The sequence below is a fragment of the Pongo abelii genome, chromosome 5, assembly GCF_028885655.2.
Source record: "Pongo abelii isolate AG06213 chromosome 5, NHGRI_mPonAbe1-v2.0_pri, whole genome shotgun sequence".
NCBI classification, from domain to species: domain Eukaryota; kingdom Metazoa; phylum Chordata; class Mammalia; order Primates; family Hominidae; genus Pongo; species Pongo abelii.
This window is the reverse complement of record NC_071990.2, coordinates 40,161,939-40,181,016: the sequence shown is the minus strand read 5'-3', so window position 1 is coordinate 40,181,016 and position 19,078 is coordinate 40,161,939. Positions and strand designations below refer to the sequence as shown.

The 19,078-nt window shown below is 51.5% G+C and overlaps 1 protein-coding gene across 6 annotated transcripts in view; it reads left to right on the top strand.

Moving 5' to 3' along the window:
- Positions 1-19,078, top strand: part of MOCS1 (molybdenum cofactor synthesis 1) — a 32,730-nt gene that overhangs the window by 3,932 nt on the left and 9,720 nt on the right. For 3 of the 6 annotated variants that reach the window (XM_024247914.3, XM_024247913.3, NM_001132905.1), the window contains 3 exon segments: positions 3,176-3,302; positions 8,380-8,547; positions 17,946-18,110. In XM_024247914.3, coding sequence (XP_024103682.3) covers positions 3,176-3,302; positions 8,380-8,547; positions 17,946-18,110 — 460 coding nt within the window. 6 annotated transcript variants of the gene reach the window in all.

Here is a 19,078-nt window from a genome sequence, read left to right as displayed (position 1 = left end):
GGGTTTCGAACCACTATACCAGGTTAAACCATTTTGACAGTAGAGACCAGCCGGGAAATGATTACCCCCATGTGACTGGCTTTTGCATATACGACCTTTCTGTTTACATTAGGGACAGGACTGTTTGTTCATGTGATTCAAAATGTACCAATATCCTGTGCTAAACACTGGGGATACTGAATCAGGCAGAATGACTTCTCACAGAGGGGAAACAGCCCGGGCCACCCTGGGACCCTGGGAATATGATCCGTTGAGTGCTTCCTACTACCTCTGACATGTCCGCCCTCCTGAGCAAGCAGGGTTGCTGTCTACTCTGTCCTATAATTCCCTCTGAATCTTGGGCTCCTTTGACTGGTGCTGATATTTTTTTCCTCCAGGAGATTTAAGGGACAGGGAAAAAAGTAGAAGAATGAAAGTAGGGCATGCAGTGTTAGAGGAGAGAAGATGCAGGAATGGGGCTCGTTAATATCTAAGTAATGAGTTTGCATTGCTGGCAGGGTGAGAGTGTGTGTGTTTAGGAGGCTGGGTTCAGAACTGGTGGTGCAGTCTGCATAAGTCTAGATAAGGTCACAAAAGTTCTTAAAAGTGAAATCTGACCAGCCTCTCTCATTGCCAGAACAAAAGCACCAAATTCCATTCTTTTTTTTTTTTTTTTTTTTTTTTTTTTTTTTTGAGAGAGTCTCGCTCTGTTGCCCAGGCTGGAGTACAGTGGTGCAATCTTGGCTGACTGCCACATCTGCCTTCTGGGTTCAAGCGATCTCTTGCCTCAGCCTCCCGAGTAGCTGGGATTACAGACTCGCGCCACCACAGCCAGCTAACTTTTGTATTTTTTAGTAGAGACGGGGTTTCACCATGTTGCCCAGGCTGGTCTCGTACTCCTGGCCTCAAGTGATCTGCCCTCCTCGGCCTCCCAAAGTGCTGGGATTCCTGGAATTCCAGGTGTAAACAACCACACCCAGCCCCTAATTCCATTCTTGATTGCTCCATCACACTGCTTGCTCTCAGGTTTCTACTGAATCGTGTTCCTTGGTCCTCTCAACTTCCAATTCTTTGACTTATTTTGACTCCTCCCCCATCCAGCCACCCCATCCCCCCAACATGTTAAGACTGGGTTGAGGGGGGTATCTTGGCAAGTGAAGAGGCAGAATCTGGGGTGACTAACATGACTGACTTGCAAATAGCTGTTGATGAAAAAGAGGGCACAGCACTGCAATATATCCAGATTCCCATGTATCTCATCTGGACTTTGGTGGCTGATGGGATTCTTGATTATGGAGTGCCCCCCGCCCCACCCTTGAGGCTGTCTATGGAAAGGCAATGGGGTGAGTTTGAGTTTTCTCCGTCACACCGCAGGGAGGGAGGAAGTGACTGTTGTGATTATAGCAGACTGCAGTTAGAGAAGTGACTGCTGCTTACTCCCCACAGGATGGTGAGCACGGCTTCTCAGAGGAGATGGGAAATTCTCCCGCGGTGGGTAGAGTGAGGAATGTTTTATGGGCCCAGAAAATCGAGAGCAGCCTCACACACACTCTCATGTCTCTTATCTTTGAACCACTCAGCGGCTCTTGACCCAGTCAAGGGCTGCGGATGAGAATTACCTGAAGAGATTGAAAACATAACAGCTTCAGAGATCCAGATTTAGTTGGTCTCCACTGGAATCTTTTTTTAAAGTTCTCCAGATGGTTCTAATGTGCAGCTGGAGCTGAGGAACTTACTGAAGCAAATGCTTCTTCCTCCTAATGTAGGCATAGTTGCGCTAGACCTTTGGAGGGCCTGAGGCCTTCTGCTCTCCATCATAATTTTAAGTGTTCACCTACCATCTTCTGATACCACCACTACCACCCGACCCCTGTCTTTACTCCTAGCAAGGCAACCTTAGCCTGTAGCTGTATTCTTATTTTACAACTGGGAAAGCAGGCCTGGAGAAGTTAAGGGACTTTCACAGTGTGCCAGGTCATACCTGCCACAGAAACCAGGGGTTCTTATTCCCATTCCAGAACCTTGTCTGTAGATCTCATGCATGACTTCCAGGGTCGTGATTTTTTTGTCTGAAATATTCTAGAGAAGTGACTTCTACCCACCCTAGTTGTCATCCTCCCTATCTTCTTGGACTCTCTCTGTGTGATAGAAGGGAGTAATTTAGAACCTGGAATCAGGGTCAGGCGTTGTGGCTCACACCTGTAATCCCAGCACTTTGGGGGGCCAAGGCAGGTGGATCACGAGGTCAGGAGATCGAGACCATCCTGGCTAACACAGCAAAACCCCGTCTCTACTAAAAATACAAAAAAATTAGCCAGGTGCAGTGGCGGGTGCCTGTAGTCCCAGCTACTCAGAAGGCTGAGGCAGGAGAATGGTGTGAACCCAGGAGGCGGAGTTTGCAGTGAGCCAAGATCGCGCCACTGCACTCCAGCCTGGGCAAAAGAGTGAGACTCCATCTCAAAAAAAAGAACCTGGAATCAGAAGACCTGGATTTGAATCCTGCTTCTGCCAAGGGTGTTCTTGGACCCCATCCAAGCCTTAGTTATAATAATCCCTTGTGGAGTGGGTGTGGGAATGAAACAGAACGTTCTTTGGAAACTTTAAGATGCTTGGTAAATGTTACTTCCTTGGAGCAATTATCTCATCAGCATCTGTCGGGACCCAGGTTGTACTCTCCAAGGACCGATACATCAGGGGGAGACGGATCAGACTAGATCAGACTTGTACATGGGAAAGGGTGAAGCTGGCTCCCTCCTTTCTCTCTGCAGGACGGGTTTGGGCCTTGCTTGTGGCCTTCAGCAGTCTCTTCTCATTTATGCCTGAGACCATGGGTGCCCAATCCTTTTTTTTTTGGCACTGGCTAGAGTGAAAAATAAGGGCTAAGAGATTCCCCCACGCCCTTGCCTCCACCTTGCCGCCCAGCCAGAAATCCTCCCAGCAGAGATCACCAGCCCCCGCACCCCACCCCACCCCGACCCCCGAGCTGAATACTTAAGGGGTGGGTCTTTCTCATCAAGCTCATTTCTCAATGAGACGGACAATCCCAGCTTCCCCAACATTGCAGAGCCCAAACATGTGGAAGAGTTGGAAGCTCCATACAGATGTCAGAGTAAGGGAGGGGGCAGGCGGTTCTCCCTGTGCCTCTTCCCAGCCCGGTAGCAGGGGCCCATGCTTCCTCCCTGGCCTGTCCTTGCAGGAGCTGTCCAGGCGGAGGCAGTTCCTGCGGGAGCATGCGGCCCCTTTCTCCGCCTTCCTCACAGACAGCTTCGGCCGGCAGCACAGCTACCTGCGGATCTCCCTCACAGAGAAGTGCAACCTCAGATGTGAGTCACCTTCCTGGGCCCTCTCTGGGCTGGTGTCCGTCTGCTGAAGCAGCCTCTGAAATTTCCCTGTGCCTGGAAATCCTCCTGTGTCCTTCAATTCTCCTTTCTAATTTCCTCACCCGCTACCCCTTGCTTACCGGGCCAGGTGGGCTTCAGGGGCAAGATAGGGGTCAAGGCTGAGTTGTATGATTGTAGAAGCTGTGTCCTACTTGGGATTAGATTTGAAAACATAAATGCAGTTGCATTTAGAATTAAGATTGGGTCCTGGACCTCTCAGTCTTCAGGGGTCCTTCCTCCTGTTTCCCTGTAGTTCCCGAAGTCCAGGACATGGCCAGGGGTGGGGTGGTGGACATTATAAACATGTGAAGTAGACAGCCATGCCCATGCCAGCACTGCTGACTGTGGAGGTGCCCCAGTTCCGTGACAAATCAGCTGGGGCCAGGCTAATAACAAAGAGGCCTCATTTCATAATCCTCGCAGAGTGCTCTGGATCTGTAGCCACTGCTGGAGGGACTTCTAAAGTTGATCTTCCTTCCCCTCTTTTCCTTCCTTCTGCCTCTCCTCACTCTTTTCTCCTCCCCCTCCCCCTCCCCCTCGTTTCCCCTCCCCTTCCCAGTCGTTTCCCCTCCCCCTCCCCGTCGTTTCCCCTCCCCCCTCGTTTCCCCTCCCCCTCCCCCTCCCCCTCTTTCCCCTGCACCCTCCCCTTCCCCCCTCCCCCTCCCCCCTTTCCCCTCTCCCCCTTTCCCCTCTCCCCCTTTCCCCTCTCCCCCTTTCCCCTCTCCCCCTTCCCCTCTCCCCCTTCCCCTCTCCCCCTTCCCCTCTCCCCCTTCCCCTCTCCCCCTTCCCCTCTCCCCCTTCTTTCCCCTTCCCCCTCCCCACTCCTCCCTCTTTCCCCTTCCCTTCTTTCCCCCTCCCCCTCCCCCTCCCCACTCCTCCCTCCCCATTCTCCCTCCCCACTCCTCCCTCTTTCCCCTTCCCCCCTCCCCCTCCCCACTCCCCCTCCCCACTCCCCCTCCCCACTCCTCCCTCTTTCCCCTTTCCCCCTCCCCACTCCTCCCTCTTTCCCCTTTCCCCCTCCCCACTCCTCCCTCTTTCCCCTTCCCCCTCCCCCTCCCCACTCCTCCCTCTTTCCCCTTCCCCCCCACTCCTCCCTCTTTCCCCTTCCCCCTCCTTCCCCCCTCTTTCCCCTTCCCCCCTCCTTTCCCCCTCCTTCCCCCACTCCCCCCTCCTTTCCCCCTCCTTCCCCCAGTCCTCCCTCCTTCCCCCCTCCTTCCCCCACTCCTCCCTCCTTCCCCCCTCCTTCCCCCACTCCTCCCTCCTTCCCCCCTCCTTTCCCCCACTCCTCCCTCCTTCCCCCCTCCTTCCCCCCACTCCTCCCTCCTTCCCCCCACTCCTCCCTCCTTCCCCCCACTCCTCCCTCCTTCCCCCCACTCCTCCCTCCTCTCTCCTTCCCCCTCCCCTCTCCTTTCTCCCTCCTTCCCCCTTCCCCCCTTCCCCCTCCCCTCTTCCCCCTCCCCCTTCCCCCCTCCTTCCCCCTTCCCCTCTTCCCCCTCCCCCTTCCCCCCTCCTTCCCCCTTCCCCTCTTCCCCCTCCCCCTTCCCCCCTCCTTCCCCCCTTCCCCTCTTCCCCCTCCCCCTTCCCCCCTCCTTCCCCCCTTCCCCTCTTCCCCCTCCGCCTTCCCCCCTCCTTCCCCCCTTCCCCTCTTCCCCCCTCCTTCCCCCCTTCCCCTCTTCCCCCCTCCTTCCCCCTTCCCCTGTCCCCCTTCCCCCTTCCCCTGTCCCCCTTCCCCCTCCTTCCCCCTTCCCCCTTCCCCCTCCTTCCCCCTTCCCCCTTCCCCCTCCTTCCCCCTTCCCCCTTCCCCCTTCCCCCTCCTTCCCCCTTCCCCCTCCTTCCCCCTCCTTCCCCCTTCCCCCTCCTTCCCCCTCCTTCCCCCTTCCCCCTCCTTCCCCCTCCTTTCCGCTTCCTGCCTCCTTCCCCTTCCTTCCCCCTCCTTCCCCCTCCTTCCCTCTCCTTCCCCCTTCCTGCCTCCTTCCCCCTCCTTCCCCCCTCCCGCCTCCTTCGCCCCTCCCCCCTCCTTCCCCCCTCCCCTCTTCCCCCCTTTCCCCCTCCCCCCTCCCCCCTCCCCCTTCCCCTTCCTCCTTCCCCCTCCCCCTCCCCCTTCCCCCTCCCCCTTCTCCTTCCCCCCTCCCCTGTTCCCCCCTTTCCCCTCCCCTTCTCCCCCCTCCCCCTCCCCCTTCCCCCCTCCCCCTTCCCCCCTCCCCCTTCCCCCCTCCCCCTTCCCCCCTCCCCCTTCTCCCCTCCCCTCTTCCTCCCTTTCCCCCTCCCCTTCTCCCCCTTCCCCCCTCCCCTTTTCCCCCCTTCCCCTTTCCCTCTCTTCTCCCCTTCCCCCTTTCCCCCCTCTTCTCTCCTCCCCTTCCCCCCCTCTTCTCTCCTCCCCTTCCCCTCCTCCCCTTCCCCTCCTCCCCTCCTCTCCCCCTTCCCGTCCTCCTGTTCCCCTCCTCTCCCCCTTCCCCTCCTCCCCTTCCCCTCCTCCCCTTCCCCTCCTCCCCTTCCCCTCCTCTCCCCCTTCCCCTCCTCCCCTTCCCCTCCTCTCCCCCTTCCCCTCCTCCCCTTCCCCTCCTCTCCCCCTTCCCCTCCTCCCCTTCCCCTCCTCCCCTTCCCCTCCTCTCCCCCTTCCCCTCCTCTCCCCCTTCCCCTCCTCCCCCCCTTCCTCTCCTCCCCCCCTTCCTCTCCTCCGCCCTTCCCCGTTTCCCCCCTCACCTTCCCCTCCTCTCCCCCTCTCCCCCTCCTCTCCCCCTTCCCCTTCCCCCATCCGCCTCCTTCCTCCCCTTCTGCCTCCTTCCTCCCCTTCCCCCTTCCCCTTCCCCCTTCCCACTCCTTCCTCCCCTTCCCCCTTCCCCCTTCACCCTCCTTCCTCCCCTTCCCCCCTTACCCCTCCTTCCTCCCCTTCCTCCCCTTCCCCCTTCCCCCTCCCCCTCCTTCCCCTCCCCCTTCCCCCTCCCCCTCCTTCCCCTCCCCCTCCCCCCTCCCCCTCCTTCCCCTCCCCCCTCCCCCTCCTTCCCCTCCCCCCTCCCCCTCCTTCCCCTCCCCCTCCCCCTCCTTCCCCTCCCCCCTCCCCCTCCTTCCCCTCCCCCCTCCCCCTCCTTCCCCTCCCCCCTCCCCCTCCTTCCCCTCCCCCCTCCCCCTCCTTCCCCTCCCCCCTCCCGTCCTTCCCCTCCCCCTCCCCCTCCTTCCCCTCCCCCCTCTTCCCTCCTTCCCCTCCCCCCTCCTCCCTCCTTCCCCTCCCCCCTCCTCCCTCCTTCCCCTCCCCCCTCCTCCCTGCTTCCCTTCCCCCTCCTCCCTGCTTCCCTTCCCCCTCCTCCCTGCTTCCCTTCCCCCCTCCCCCCTCCTTCCTCTTCCCCCTCCTTCCCCTTCCTTCCCCTTCCCCTTCCTTCCCCTCCCCCTCCTTCCCTTCCCCCTCCTTCCCCTTCCCCCTTCCCTTGTTTTCCCCCATTTTACCCCCTTTCCCCCCTTCTCCCTTTCCCCTTTCCCCTTTCCCCTTTCCCCCTTTCCCACCTTCCCCCTTCCCCCTTTCCCACCTTCCCCATTTCCCCCCTTCCCCCTCCTTCCCCCTTCCCCCTCCTTCCCCCTTCCCCCTCCTTCCCCCCTTCCCCCTCCTTCCCCCCTTCCCCCTTTTCCCGCCTTCCCCCTTCCCCCTTTTCCCGCCTTCCCCCCTTCCCCCTTTTCCCGCCTTCCCCCCTTCCCCCTTTTCCCGCCTTCCCCCTTCCCCCTTTTCCCCCCTTCCCCACTTACCCCTTTTCCCCCTTCCCCCCTTTCCCCCCTTTCCCACTTACCCCTTTTCCCCCCTTCCCCCCTTCCCCCTTTTCCCCCTTTTCCCCCTTCCCCCTTTTCCCCTTTTCCCCCTTCCCCCCTTTTCCCCTTTTCCCCCCTTCCCCCTTCCCCCTTTTCCCCCCTTCCCCCCTTCCCCCTTTTCCCCTTTTCCCCCCTTCCCCCTTCCCACCTTCCTCCCTTCCCCCCTTCCCCCCTTCCCCCCTTCCCCCCTTCCCCCCTTCCCCCCTCCTTCCCCCTCCTTCCCCCTCCTTCCCCCTCCTTCCCCCTCCTTCCCCCTCCTTCCCCCTCCTTCCCCCTCCTTCCCCCTCCTTCCCCCTCTTTCCCCTCTCTCTCCTCCCTTCTTTTCCTCCCCACTTTCTTCCTTTCACTATACCTCACAATAAGAAATAAAGTTACTTCATGGCCCAATAAATGCATGCAAGTATGTTTAGTAAATGTTTAACCAAACAAGATGTACTATATGCTTTACATTCTGGTAGTCTTGCTTATTCTCTTCAGTCTCAAAGGACTGGTTCTGGACCCAACTGAGTAATTTGCCTTCAGGACTCTCTAACAGATCTTGACCCAAACCTTAATGAAACTGCACCACAGGAAGTGATGGTGGAGGATGGTGGCCCTTCCACGGCCTGCCGCTACTCACCTCATTTACCCCATTTACCCTATTCACCCCATTCTGATACCTCACCATGAACAAGTAATATCTCAGTTTTCCAACATATAAAATGGGTCTGACGATAACCTGAAATAGATAGAGTGGATTTGAGAATGCTTGTAGCTACAGAGGATGGCAGCTTTTGCCAGGCCAGAGAGTACCTCTCTCTCACCCCATGACACGCAGAGAGAAAGCTACCTGTTTGCCATAGCCAGTGAAATGCAGGAGGATGGGCAACAATACCAGGAGGAACGCCCCTGCCCAGGCGCCCTCAGCCCAGGAAGTCAGGCCAGGTTCTGCCCTCAGCCTACTTCATCTCTAACCCATGCCCTTGGCCTCCCACTGAGGGATGTTATGGCCAGATTGTGTGTGTTGGGCATAGGGAAATGTGTTAATGTTTCAGAAATGAGAAAGATGAGGCCTGGGGAGATGCTGGCCTGGGGTTTTTCCACCTCAGGTTTAGTGAGGTCTCCGCTCACATCCAGATGGGTTTGAGAAGCCTTTGGCCTGATGGAGAGTTGGGGAGCGGAGGCATCACGGGGCTGTGGCCGTGCCTCTTTCCTCCCTCCACGTTCCCATTCATCCTTCCCTCAGGTCAGTACTGCATGCCCGAGGAGGGGGTCCCGCTGACCCCCAAAGCCAACCTGCTGACCACAGAGGAGATCCTGACCCTCGCCCGGCTCTTTGTGAAGGAAGGCGTCGACAAGATCCGGCTCACAGGCGGAGAGCCGCTCATCCGGCCGGACGTGGTAGACATTGTGGGTGAGTTGGAGGAAAGTCATCGCCACTTCTCCCAGCACCGCCTCATCTGGCTGGACACTGATGCCGATGTTAACATTGGCAGCTGACATTCATTTAGTGCATGACGCTTTCTTGGTCCTACAACACCTGCTGAGACAGGTGCTATTATTCTTTCCATTTTTGATGAGAAAATGAGGCTTAGGTTGGATAACTTGCCCAAGGTCATGAAGCTCGCAAATGCCAGACGTCAGTAGCTTGCTGTCACATTGAGACCAAGGTCCTCTCCAGCAGGCCCACATGACCTGGCTCTTGCTGACCTCCAAAACCCTCGTGGGCTTCTCCACCTTCCCCCTCCTTCCCATTCACACGGCCGGGCCTTCACACGTGCTGTTCCCCTTTGCTAGGAGCTCAGGGCGCTCTCCTCGACCTCATTCAGGTCTCTGTTCACATGTCATCTTCTCAGCAAGGCCTTCCTCAACCATCCTGTCTAAAGTGCATCCTCGTGTACTCACACCAGCCACTCTTTCCCAGAAATTGGCAAGTTATAGCAGCCAAATCTGGGCTGACATGTGTTTTTGTCTAACTTGCAAACTGAGTGTTGTTTGTTTGTTTGTTTTTGAGATACAGTCTCGCTCTGTCGCCCAGGCTAGAGTGCAGTGGCACGATCTTGGCTCACTGCAACCTCCACCTCCCAGGTTCAAGTGACTCTCCTTCCTCAGCCTCCTGAGTAGCTGGGATTACAGGCACACACTGCTATGCCTGGCTAATTTTTTGTGTTTTTAGCAGAGACAGGGTTTCACCATGTTGGCTAAGCTGGTCTCGAAACCCTGACCTCAAGTGATCCACCCCCCTCAGCCTCCCAAAGTGCTGAGCCACTGCATCATGCCATGGTTTTTATATTCCTAAATAATGGGGAAAAAAATCAAAAGAATAACATTTTCTACCACACGAAAATTATAAAATCCTAAATGTTCAGTGTCTATTAATGGAGTTTTATTGGAATATAGCCATGCCCATTCATTTACATATTGCCCATGGCTGCTTTGGCAGAGTTGTGTGGTGGTGACAAAGACTGTGTTGCAAAGCTGGCCAGCCAAGTAGAAAATATTTACTATCTGGACTTCCACAGAAAAAGTGTGGTAACCCCTGCCCTACCCACTTACCCTACTTTGTTTTGCTTCATAGCATTTATCTCATCCTGGCACTGTGTGATTGGGTTGTGTGTTTGGTTTCTTTAATTGTCTGTCTCCCCATTCACTGGTGTGAAAGCTCTCGGATTGCTGAGCAGGTTTTGTTTTTGGCATCCAGTACCATGCCTGACACATGGTTGGTGCTCCCTGAGATTCGCTGAATGAATGGAGACTGGGTCAGAGTACAGTCTCTGCAGTACGGCATACTCCTATTTGAGTCTCCACTGTGCCTCTTACAAGCAGCGTACCTTGGGCAACTTTTAAAATCTGTTCTAAGCCTTGAGGCAGTAATAGTACCTACCTTATAGGGTTGACCTGAGGAGGGAATGAGAATGAAATGCCCAGCCTGTGGCAAGTGCTCTGTAAAGGTAGCTCTAATGGGCCTCTTGCCATAAGCTTCTAAACCCCAAGATCAGGAAAGAGACCTTTGCTCATGTAATTATAGGTGATGAAATCGGGGCTATGAGGTTCCATGTTCTTGATTGCTGCCCTGTCCAGCTGCTTTGGACAGGACCCCCCATGCCTCAGCTCTCTGGTTCAGTAATTGTTCGCTGGATTACCATCTTATGTGCCTCCTACTGTGCTGGGCACACGAAGATGAATGAGCACCAACCCTGCTGTTGAGGACCCATGGCCCACTGGAGGAAGCAGCTGCTGTATAAGGGGAGCCTAGGTGCTGTGAGGGTCCCAAGGAGGAGCCCGGGTCCCCCTGACAGCCCTCTTCTCCCTCCTGCCTCATGGCCAGCTCCCTTCAGCCCTGACTGGTCACTTGGCCTGGGAACCTTCGTCATCCTGTGCTGGCTGAGCTGGCCCAGGCAACCTGACCCCATGTTCCAGGCAGCTCCTCAGGGCTGAAAGGCAAGCTGGCTACCAGGAAAGGGCTGAACCTGCTGAACCAGCTGCTTGCCAGGCCCAGCCCCCCCCCCATCCAGGCCACTTCCTCTGCCTGGCACCCGCGGGCATGGGCCGCCTTGTGCCAGGACCTGTGAGAGAGCAGAGGGGGTGAGGATCACTCACTGGTCAGAGAGGTACAGGATGGCTAAACCACCGGTATGAGGACTCAGGGCTCTCCCCGGAAACCTCAGCATGCACAGTGGGAAGAATGGGAGCCAGGAAAGTTGGTAGCTCTGTCCCCATTCTGCCACTCTCTGGCTGGGTGAACTTGTGCAGGTTCCTTCCCCACCCAGGGCCTCAGTTTCCTCAGCTGTGGATGAGCCACTTTAAGGATGTTTTCTGCTGTGATATTCTGTGGTTATTGGTCCTAGCTGATGGAATGGGATGGGCAAGGGGTGATCGCCACGTGGATGCTAGTTAGGACAAGGCCCCACCTGCAGTGACCTGCTTCTGAGGATTTACCTCCTGCCTCCCAGGGGGTGGGGGTGGGTGAAACACCTCACCCTGCCCCTCCCCCAGTGCTTCAAAAAGAATGGCAGCTGCACCCCCTGACTTCCTGTGGCGCTGTGCCTGTGAGCACTCTGACATCTCTCAGGGGCTAGCCTCTGATCTTCCCCAGAGGAGCTGCTTCAGAGCAAAGCAGCCTTGAAGGGCAGGGCAGATGGGTGCTGGTGGAGGAAGGAGGGACAGGGGAAGAGAGGGAACAGAAGTCAGGCCCAGGATGTTCACGAACACTTGTGCCTACCCTCTCACATGAAGGTTTTGAGGGGCCCCCACCTGGAGGCAGAGCAAAAGGATTGCAGGTTACAGTTTCTGCTGAGCCTGAGGTCCCGTTCACCTCAGGTCCATGTCTGAAGCTCTGTCAGCCTTTGAGAGGTGCTGCAGAACACCCCACGGGAAGGGTTTGGGCCCCTCAGCTCTCTCTGGCTCCCTCTGCCAACCCCTTGCCTCTCCAGCACTTCTCCACCCTGCTTCATGTGTAGACAAAGTCCCACGCCCCTTCTTTTCAGCTGAGATGGGTTTAAAGCATTATCTTGGTGCAAAAGTTATGGCAGGTTTTGCCATGAATAGCATTGTCTCATAGAGCATGGGTGTCCTATCTTTTGGCTTCCCTGGGCCACAGTGGAAGAAGAATCGAGGCCACACATAAAATACACGAACACTAACAATAGCTGATGAGCTAAAAATTTACCAAAAAACCTAATGTTTTTAGAAAATTTACAAATTTGTGTTGGGCCACATTCAAACCCATCCTAGGCCACGTGCAGCCCGTAGGGCACAGGTTGGACAAGCTTGCCATAGAGCTTCCCAAGATGATGGAATGTTCTGCATCTGTGTTGTCTGATACAGTAGCCACTCATAGCTCTTGAGGGCCTGACATGTGGCTAATGTAATCGAGAAACTGAATTTGTATTTTATGACTTTTTCATTCATTTAAGTAGCCTCATGTGGCCAGCAGCTGCCGTGTTGGACTGTGAAAGTTAGGGTCTTCCAAAGGAAGGAAGAAGGAACTAAGTGCACAAGTACTGTGAGAGTGTTGGAGGAGTTTGCAGGGCCCTTGTTTTCCATCCTAACTTCCTGAACGACTGGCCACTGCCAGATGAACTGGACTTAGCTTAAGAATCACTCATTGGGGAACAGCAGACACTGGGACCTACTTGAGGGTGGAGGGTGGGAAAAGGGAGAGGATCAGAAAAAATAACTATTGAGTACTAGGCTTAGTACCTGGATGACGAAGTAATCTGTACAACAAACCCCCATGACACAAGTTAACCCATGTAACAAACCTCACATGTACCCCTAAACGTAAAAAAAAAAGTTGAAAAAAAGTCACTCATTGCTGCAGCTTCTTCCTTTCCTTTTTCTTTCCTTCCTTCTTTCCTTCCCTTCCTCGCTCCCTCCATTCCTTCCTGCCTTTCTTATAGAGTATAGCTTGATTTCACAGCTTAAGGTAATGGAAAGCCAATGACAGACTGTGAAAAGGGGTAAAGCATTTTGTTTTATTTTTGATGGGCTCCAGTTGCATAGAATTAGGTTAAATCATAATCCTTGGTTCATGAGATATTCTCATCATTGGTCCGTGTATGACTTGCTTTACTTTATTCATGTTAATAATGTTAGTGGTTCCTAAGGAAACCCACTATACCACCAATTTTTTGGCAATAAGTTGTTGTTGTTGTTTTTTTTTTTTTAATTAGACGGAGTCTTGCTCTGTTGCCCAGGTTGGAGTGCAGTGGCGCGATCTGAGCTCACTGCAACCTCTGCCTTCCGGGTTCACACCATTCTCCCACCTCAGACTCCCGAGTAGCTGGGACTACAGGCACCCACCACCATGCCTGGCTAATTTTTTATATTTTTAGTAGAGATGGGGTTTCACCATGTTAGCCAGGATGATCTCGATCTCCTGACCTCGTGATCCACCCACCTCGGCCTCCCAAAGTGCTGGGATTACAGGTGTGAGCCACTGCGCCCGGCCATTTGGCAATAACTTTTAGCTACCTATGGGGCCTTCCCTATCCTGTACCCTGCCCCCACCCCACTGCCTCCTAAGGTAAGCATTCCTCAATTTTCTATTTATCATTTCCTTGCTGTCCTGTCCCCCTTTTTTTTTTTTTTTTTTTTTGGAGACTGGATCTAGCTCTGTTGCCCAGGCTGGAGTGCAGTGGCACGACAGCTCACTGCAGCCTCAACCTCCTGGGTTCAAGCGATCCTCCCACCTCAGCCTCTAGAGTAGTTGGGACTACAGGCGCACACTGTCACACCCAGCTAATTTTTGTATTTTTTGTAGAGACAGTGTTTTGCCATGTTACCCAGGCTGGTCTTGCACTCCTGGGCTCAAGTGATCCTCCTGCCCTGGCCTCCCAAAGTGCTGGGATTACAGGCATGAGCCACCACACCTGGCCTATTCCCTTACTTTTTAAAAAGTAGATATAGCGTTTTGAAGTTTGTGAGTGTCATGCTGTGTGTAGTCTTTCAGGGCTTATTGTTTTAGACTCAAGTAAAATGCATAATGTTATACAGAGTTGTAGTTCTTTTTTCCTCTGTGGTTTACTGTTACATTATGTGAATGTACCCTATTTTTTCCTTTTAGTGAGCATTTGAATTGGTTCCAGCTTTTTTGTTGTGGATGGTGCCACTTTGAACATTCTTGTTTTAACATATCTTGGTGTACAATTTCTCTAGCGGTGGAATTGCCGGATCATAAAATAGGTGAATGTTTAACTCTGGAAAACAATGTGGCATTACTTAATAACATGGTTGTGCCAAATACACTTTCACTAGCGCTATGTAAGAGATCCTGCCAAATGACCTCCCAACACTCAGTAGTATTCTTGATATTTGCCAGTTGAACAAGTGTAAAATTATATTTCATTGTGGTCTTAATTTGTATTTTCATGTTTAAGAATGAAGTTGGCATCTCTTCACATGTTAATTAGCTATACATATATAAAAAATATCTTTTACTGTGTAATTCCTGGTCATGTCTTTTGCCCATTTTTCTATTTGGTTCTTTGTCTTTTCATATTTATTTGGTACAGGTTCCTTATATATGTTGCGAATATCTCCTCCCAATCTGAAAAAACAAATTACACCATGTGTAATGATTGTTTTTGATCAGTAGCAGTTCTTGAATTTATCAGCGTTTTTTTCTTTTATGGTTAGTGTTTTCATATCTTGTTAATGAAACACCTAACCCGAGATCAGATCACCTACCTTCGTTCTTCACTAAAAATTTTAAATTTTGCATATAGGTCCTTAGTTCATCTGTAAATGATTTTTGGGAATTCAATGTAATTTTTTTCCATATGGATAGCCATTTTTTTATAGTTCTTTATATTAAACAATCCTTACTTCCTCCATAAATCTGCCATTCTGAACTTGATCTGTTTCAAGTTCTACTTTGTTCTGTTGGTCCATTTGTTAGTCTCTGTGCCAATATCAACTGTCTTAATCACTGTAGCTTCATCAGTCAATTATCTGGTAGGGCAAGTTCTTTTTATTCTTTTTCAACAGTGTTTTACATATACTAAGGCTTGACCATGTAAATTTTAAAATCAGCTTATCAAGTTTTTTTTTGTTGTTGCTGTTTTTTGTTTTTGAGACAGAGTCTTACTCTGTCACCCAGGCTGGAGTGCAATGACACGATCTCGGCTCACTGCCACCTTCACCTCCCGGGTTCAAGCGATTCTCCTGCTTTGGCTTCCCAAGCAGCTGGGATTACAGGCATGTGCCACCACCACACCTGGCTAATTTTTGTATTTTTGGTAGAAACAGGGTTTTACTATGTTGGGCAGGCTGGTCTCGAACTCCTGACCTCAAGTGATCCACCTGCCTTGGCCTCCCAAAGTGCTGGGATTACAGGCATCAGCCACCGTGCCTGGCCTCCAGTTGACTTTTAAGCTAGTTCTTTGGGCAGTTGCCGCTGATTTCTTCAGTAAGGGGATAATCAGTGATGGTGCTGAGTTCTCAGTGGGCAAGGGAAAGAATATAGCTTGACCTGCTTCATTTTCCTTTATCTACTCACATTCTTTGCTCGTCTTCATCCCCTAACACATACCATTTCAGAACAACTAGCCTTCTTAAGGACTTAGATTGTTAAGTTCTTAGATTCCTAGATTGTGTTTCTCCAGGGTTGATTTGGCAGAAGTGAACAACCACTGCTAATTTTCCTTATTGATAGAGCCAGAGTGAAACTCTTTCCTTTTTCAAACAGCTCTTATTTGTAAACTTTATTATTATTTTTTTTTACAAAAGTAATTTATGTTTATTTCAGAAAAGCAGAAAGAATGTCATTACTGCCTGTTTGTAACCACTGTTGACATTTTGGTTTGATGACCCGCCTGCCATTTTTTCTCTGCATCTTGTGTTTACTATTTTTTGTGTTTACTGCATCTCTTGTCACTGTTCTCTCTACGTAATATAGTGCGTGCATTTCCCTACACCCTAATGTATGATTTTACAGAGTCATTTTGGGTTGCACAATGTTCCGTCATCCAGAGAAAACATAATTTAACCAGTGTGCTATTGTTGGCTCTCTAGATTATTTCCCACTTTCCTTAATTATGCATTACTCCGTGATGAACATCCTTGTAGGTAAATGTTATTCACATCCATGATTATTTCCTTACATTCTTAGTGGAATTTCAGGTCAAAGTCTTTAAAAGTTCATGTACAACTTCTCTCCAGAAAGATTATATGATTTTATTCTTACACTATGAATGTGTGCATTCCCATGCACCCCTACCTTAAACTGATGATGAATTTTGTAATATTCTGCCTTTTCTAATATTTGGCTCTCTTGCAGCGCTGAGCTGGGTCTTCCTAGAGACATACATTTACATAGCTTCTTGGAAACAACTGGTCTGGTGGCTGGAAGGGTGTAGTCAGTGGCACTGTCCGTGTAGCAAAGGTCAGCTAAAATTCAGGGGGAGGGGTGTATATGTGTGTCACCCACATTATAAAGAAAACGTGTTCATTATAGAAAGAAATTTTACCTATAAATAAATATAAAAATCACCTATGATCTACTGATCAAAGATAACTACTGTGTACATTTTGATAGCTTATCTTTTCTCTAGATCTTCTTGGATTTGAATGTGAGCAGGTGTGTTTCCTCAGACTCATTCTTTTCATTCTTTGGTCTTTTGTATCCAGCTCTTCAAGAATGCCTTTGCTGAATTTTCCAGTTTGCTCATTCATTCCTGTGTCCATTCTGCTTCTCAAGTTTTTTTTTTTTTTGTAACTATATATTGTTTAATTTTCAAGAGCCCTAATTAGGGTTTTTTCCTGGTTTATTTTCAAGATTGAATATTTATCCCAATGAGGATATTCCCTCTGCTTTTTAAAAGAATTGTCTTCTGTTATCACTGTTCCTTCTCCTCCTCCTGTCATTCTTCTATTTGGGGAACTAGTTATCTTTCTTTCATGCTTCTTCCTTAAATGTTTGTTGATTCTTGGCGGTGTACTCATCTTAGTGCCTGAGGTCTCTGTTGGCCTGCCTGGCAATGTTGTTTGCGTTTCTGTGGGTTGCTCCAAGGTTGTGGAGAAGGGGTGTGAGGTACTGCTGAGTGTCACCAGGACTCAGGCCTTGCCCCTGAAATGGTTTGGCTGTGTCCCCACCCAAATCTCTTCTTGAACTGTAGTTCCCATAATCCCCACGTGTCATGGGAGGGACCCAGTAGGAGGTAATTTAATAATGGGGGTGGTTACCCTCATGCTGTTCTCATGATAGTGAGTTTTGACGAGATCTGATGATTTTTATAAGGGGCTTTTCCTGTTTTGCTCTACATTTCTTGCTGCCGCCATGTGAAGAATGTGTTTGCTTCCTCTTCTGCCATGATTGTAAGTTTCCTGAGGCCTCCCTAACCATGCTGAACTGTGAGTCAATGAAACCTCTTTTCTTTATAAATTACCCAGTCTCAGGTATTTATTTATTAGCAACGTGAGAAGGAACTAATACAGCCCCATGGCTGGCTTAAGTGTCTGCACTGCTGCTCTATCCTTGAGGCAAATGCTTCTGCTGCCTTCCCCTGCCAACAGGGAAGGATGAGGCCAACCTGTCCAGCTCCTTCAAATATAACTCCCCTCTTAGACAAACTCCCTGACATGCAGTAGGACCCCTCTGCTCCTGTACATGTGACTACTAAGCTGCGTGCACACTAGTCTCTCCCTGTTTTTACAGAACCTTCTCCTGGGTGCACTTTGAGCTGTGGTCTCTATCCGTCTGGTCGGTCCCATCTGCTTTCTCTCTTTCAGAACTAATTTCCCTTTCTGGGCTATCTACGGCATTCTTTCTTACCTTCCAATGCTATTATGGATTTTTAAAATCCTTCCATTATTTCTAGGGATATTTGGTAGAATGGAGCTGTCAAATAGCACTTAACTCAAACACTTTTATGTTTCCATTATACAGAATATCAAGACCTGTGTAGTACTTGGTTGTTAAGAGCAGAGTCCTGAGTCAAGTACACATGGATTTAAATGCCAACTCTTCTTACTGTGTGACATTAAGCAATTTTCATAATCTTTCAGAGCACCTCTTTCCTTATCTACTAAATGAGATAATTGTTATTGTGAGGCTTCAGTGAGCTAATGTATGCAAAGCCCTCAGCAGAGCACCTAGCACAGAGCACTCAATGCTTACTTAATCTTTTGGTTATTTTTGTCAGTTTTGATTCTTTGCTTTCTTTTTAGGTTAGGCCTGATTAATATAGGTCTGCAGAGAGCCTCTTTTCCATCCATCTTGTCTGGACAAAGAGTTTTGCCTTCCAGCACTTTTCCCGGCCTCACCAAGAACAAGCAATCAGTCTGACACCCTTTCTGTTGTCCTTACAGCCCAGCTCCAGCGGCTGGAAGGGCTGAGGACCATAGGTGTTACCACCAACGGCATCAACCTGGCCCGGCTGCTGCCCCAGCTTCAGAAGGCTGGTCTCAGTGCCATCAACATCAGCCTGGACACCCTGGTGCCTGCCAAGTTTGAGTTCATCGTCCGCAGGAAAGGTGAGTGGATGTGGATGGGGTGAGTGTCCCTCCCAGGGCCTGCACATAGCTGGGGAGGGCGTGGCCATTGCCGAGCGGGGGGCCTGGTCACTTCCTCTTGGTGTCTGGGCTATCAGTAAGTCAAAGCACTTATTTCTCACCCCTCATCCTTGCCAAATGTATGTCAGGGACTTTGGGGGTCAGACGCTAATGACCTAGGGTGACCAACCTCCCCACCACCCCAGCCCCAGTTTGCCCAGGACTTGAGAGGGTTTTAGAATGAAGGACTTGAAGTTTTAAAACCAAGACAGTCTGTGGCAAACTGGGCCGAGTTGGTCATTCTACGATGAGCTCTGAAGAAACATGGGACAGCCCAGGGTGGAAGTAGCCGCCCTGGGATGCCAGGGTCTGGGTGTATGCTGCCAGGTGGGAGTCCCCCAGCAGGCCCCCATGATTGTCTCTGTGCCCACCTGGGTATAAGCCCCTCCTATGCACCCCCTACTACAGACACACCCATACCTTCCACTCACCTGCCTCAGGAGGCCCAAGGTAGACAGGTGGAGCCAGCCTCGAGCTCTGGGTCGCAGTAGACCAGTGCCTGGCTTCCCTTTGGCATGGACCTCATGTTGGAGCAAAGGCTCTTCAGGTTTGGATACCCTTTGATATGTGGGAGGGGGTACATGACTGAGGATTCTGGAGGATCAGAGGGATGGCAGAGAGACCCAGATCTCCTTCCTCTTCCTTGGAAACAGCTTCAAGATCAGCCCCACCACCTTCTTTCCTTCCTTTTCTTAAACAGGGTGTGATCCCTTGCTTAATACCCTCCATGTGCTGAGGAAGCACTCACGGTGTCTCGTTCCTCTATGAAGGCCTGCTCCAGGTGCTGTGGAGGGGACAGAAGACACATAAGACATTGCCCTGGCCTTACAGGCTGCTAAGGGCCAAAAGATGTCATTCCATGGGACAGCCTTTGCTTGTCTTGTGGTATT